At 41.6% G+C, this 2,535-nt stretch overlaps 1 protein-coding gene across 1 annotated transcript in view; it reads left to right on the forward strand.

Moving 5' to 3' along the window:
- Nucleotides 1-1,328: 1,328 nt before the first annotated feature.
- RGSL1 (regulator of G protein signaling like 1) overlaps nt 1,329-2,535 on the forward strand; it is an 80,460-nt gene continuing 79,253 nt past the window's right edge. The window contains exon 1 of the mRNA XM_004372955.1: nt 1,329-1,341. Within this exon, the coding sequence (XP_004373012.1) occupies nt 1,329-1,341 (13 nt within the window). The remainder of the gene's footprint in view (nt 1,342-2,535) is intronic.

Genomic DNA, 2,535 nt, shown 5'->3' on the forward strand with positions numbered 1-2,535 from the left:
GGCATACATAAAATTTTCTCAAAATGTACAGAGTCTGGGCAACCAAAACATAATAAAACCAATCCCCACTAGGATCCACTAAGAGCCCTGAGGGCAGAGTGATTAAACACTCGGCTGCTAACCAAAAGGTCAGTGATTTGGATGCACCCAGAGGTCCATAAGAGAGAGACCTAGTGAACTGCTTCCATAAAGATTACAGTCAAGAAAAGCCTATGGGGCAGTTCTACTCTGTCACATGGGGTCACTATGAGTTAGAATCTACTCGGTGGCACGTAACAACAAAACCAAGGAGGTTTTCTTTTTCAGTCTGTTAAAATGCATTCTTCAGTTGAAAAGAGGGGAGAGGGTTGATTTACTGATGTATTTGAAATATTGACATATTTGATATAACATGGGGTCTTGAATTAAATAGGTCAGGATCAAATCTCAGTGTTGCCACTTACTATCTTCCAATGAACAGAGGGGTGATAATAATCGCTATTTTGCAGGGCTATAGGATTGAATGAGAACAAAATACAAAACACCCAATATAACTTCTGCCGCCTGGAAGGCATTCTGCTAACGTTTATTCTCTCCCTCCTTAAAGCCAGGTGGGTTAACGGTTAAGCGCTCGTTTACCAGCTGAGCTGCCAGGTTAGCTATTCAAACCCACCCAGAGGTTCCTTGGAAGACAGGCCTGGTGATCTGCTTCCAAAAGGTCACAGCCTTGAAAATCCTATGAGCCGTTCTATTCTGTACACATGGGGTCACCATGAGTCGGAATCAACTCAACAGCAAACAACAACCTTAAAGCTAATGGATAATGAAGTAACCTACAGCCAACCAGAGTGAAATTATCTGGGAAGCAAGAGAGGGCATAGGAAACAAAACTTGCATATTAGGTTGAATTTTCCAGCTTATTTGAGAAACAAGTCATTAGACATTCATTGGGCACTTTCTAAATTTCCAGAAGGATATTAGACCCAGGGGATACATTAAAAATAAACAGATCTCTTCCCCACTTAAGCATACCCTTAAGTTAAAGAGACTGAGAACTGAAGCTCAGGACCGTGGACAAAATTGTAAAGTACCTGTCAGTGCACACAAAATAGTATGGACTAAAGGTGCAAGTACAGAAAGAGTCTGCTAAATTCAAGGGGCTCCAGGAGATGAGGCAAGATAAAGATTTATCTTCAGATTAAGGGCTACACCAGTGATAAGTAGGTCACTGCCTGATGGAATCTGGAACTCCTTAGAGGGGATGTCACTGTGATTCACTGTGTGGGGTTCTGTTGACTGGGGCGTTCTCTGCTCCTAACCAATCACAGTGGTAGGAAAAGCATGGCAACATGAGCAACACTGGTAAGTCTCTGCGAGAACTGTGTCTTCAAGGCTCTGAGCTCCCCAAATAAGGCAAACCACTCTCCTTTCCAATCGTTAGCAGACCTGAGCCATTCAGGAACATCATATGTGGTTTTAAGTTATTTATGCCCTTTGTTTTCCTTCACTCTCTTGTTCTTGCCCCTCCTCCTACCTTCTGCTGCCAGATATTTGGAGGTAGGACACAGCTCCATTGATGAGACAGGTAAGGCAAGATAGGCCACCGTGCACCTTACCTCCTCCAGGGAGAAGGTCAGCATGAAGTGTGGGATTATCCAATAATTTCTTTTGTTCCCAAGTGAATATTCTTATTATGTGGAAGGAGTGCTGAAATCCTTCCCAGATTATTAGAAAATTTGAAGCAGAACAGGTGACAAGGAACAAACAAGAGTGAAGAAATTGTAGGATGGAAAAAGGAAGGACATGGAAAGGCTTGCCTCCATACCACATTAAGACTGTCTTGTTAATGGCAAACCCTATCATAGGCAAACCCCTTGTCACCAACAGTATGTGTGGCTGTGGAAAATAGAATCAATTGGGAAATTTCCACTACCTCAATTTCTTGCACGCAGATGGTTTAAAAAATATGTAATCATTCAATAAATCCATGCTAGGGTGTATGATTAACCAAAAAAAAAAGACCTAATATAGTCTCTTGAAAGAACAATCATTAATTGAAAGAACAATTCATTCAGCATTTACAGAGTTTAGACATTGTGTAAACACTATTAGTGTCTAGCCAAAGAAAGATGAAAAGAGAAAGCCCCTCCTCTCATAGAGCTCAGTCTAGAGAGGAAAACAGATACGTCAATGAATAAGAACGATATGATTTTTTTATAGTACTTTAGATGAAGGTATACAGAACATACTAGCTTCTCATTAAACTGTTAGTACACATATAGATTTATGACATGTCAACACTCTCCCATCTCGACCTTGGGTTCACTATTACCAGCTTTTCTGTCCCCTCCTGCCTTCTAGTCCTTGCCCCTGGGCTAGTGTGCCCCTTTAGTCTCGTTTTGTTTTATGGACCAGCCTAATCTTTGGCAGAAGGGTGAACCTCAGGAGTGACTTCATTACTTAACTGAAAGAGTTTCTGGGGGCCATACTCTCGGGGTTTCTCCAGTCTCTGTCAGGCCAGTAAGTCTGGTCTTTTTTTGTGAGTTAGAATTTTGT

Source organism: Trichechus manatus, unplaced genomic scaffold (assembly GCF_000243295.1).
Source record: "Trichechus manatus latirostris isolate Lorelei unplaced genomic scaffold, TriManLat1.0 scaffold00021, whole genome shotgun sequence".
In the NCBI taxonomy this organism is placed as follows: domain Eukaryota; kingdom Metazoa; phylum Chordata; class Mammalia; order Sirenia; family Trichechidae; genus Trichechus; species Trichechus manatus.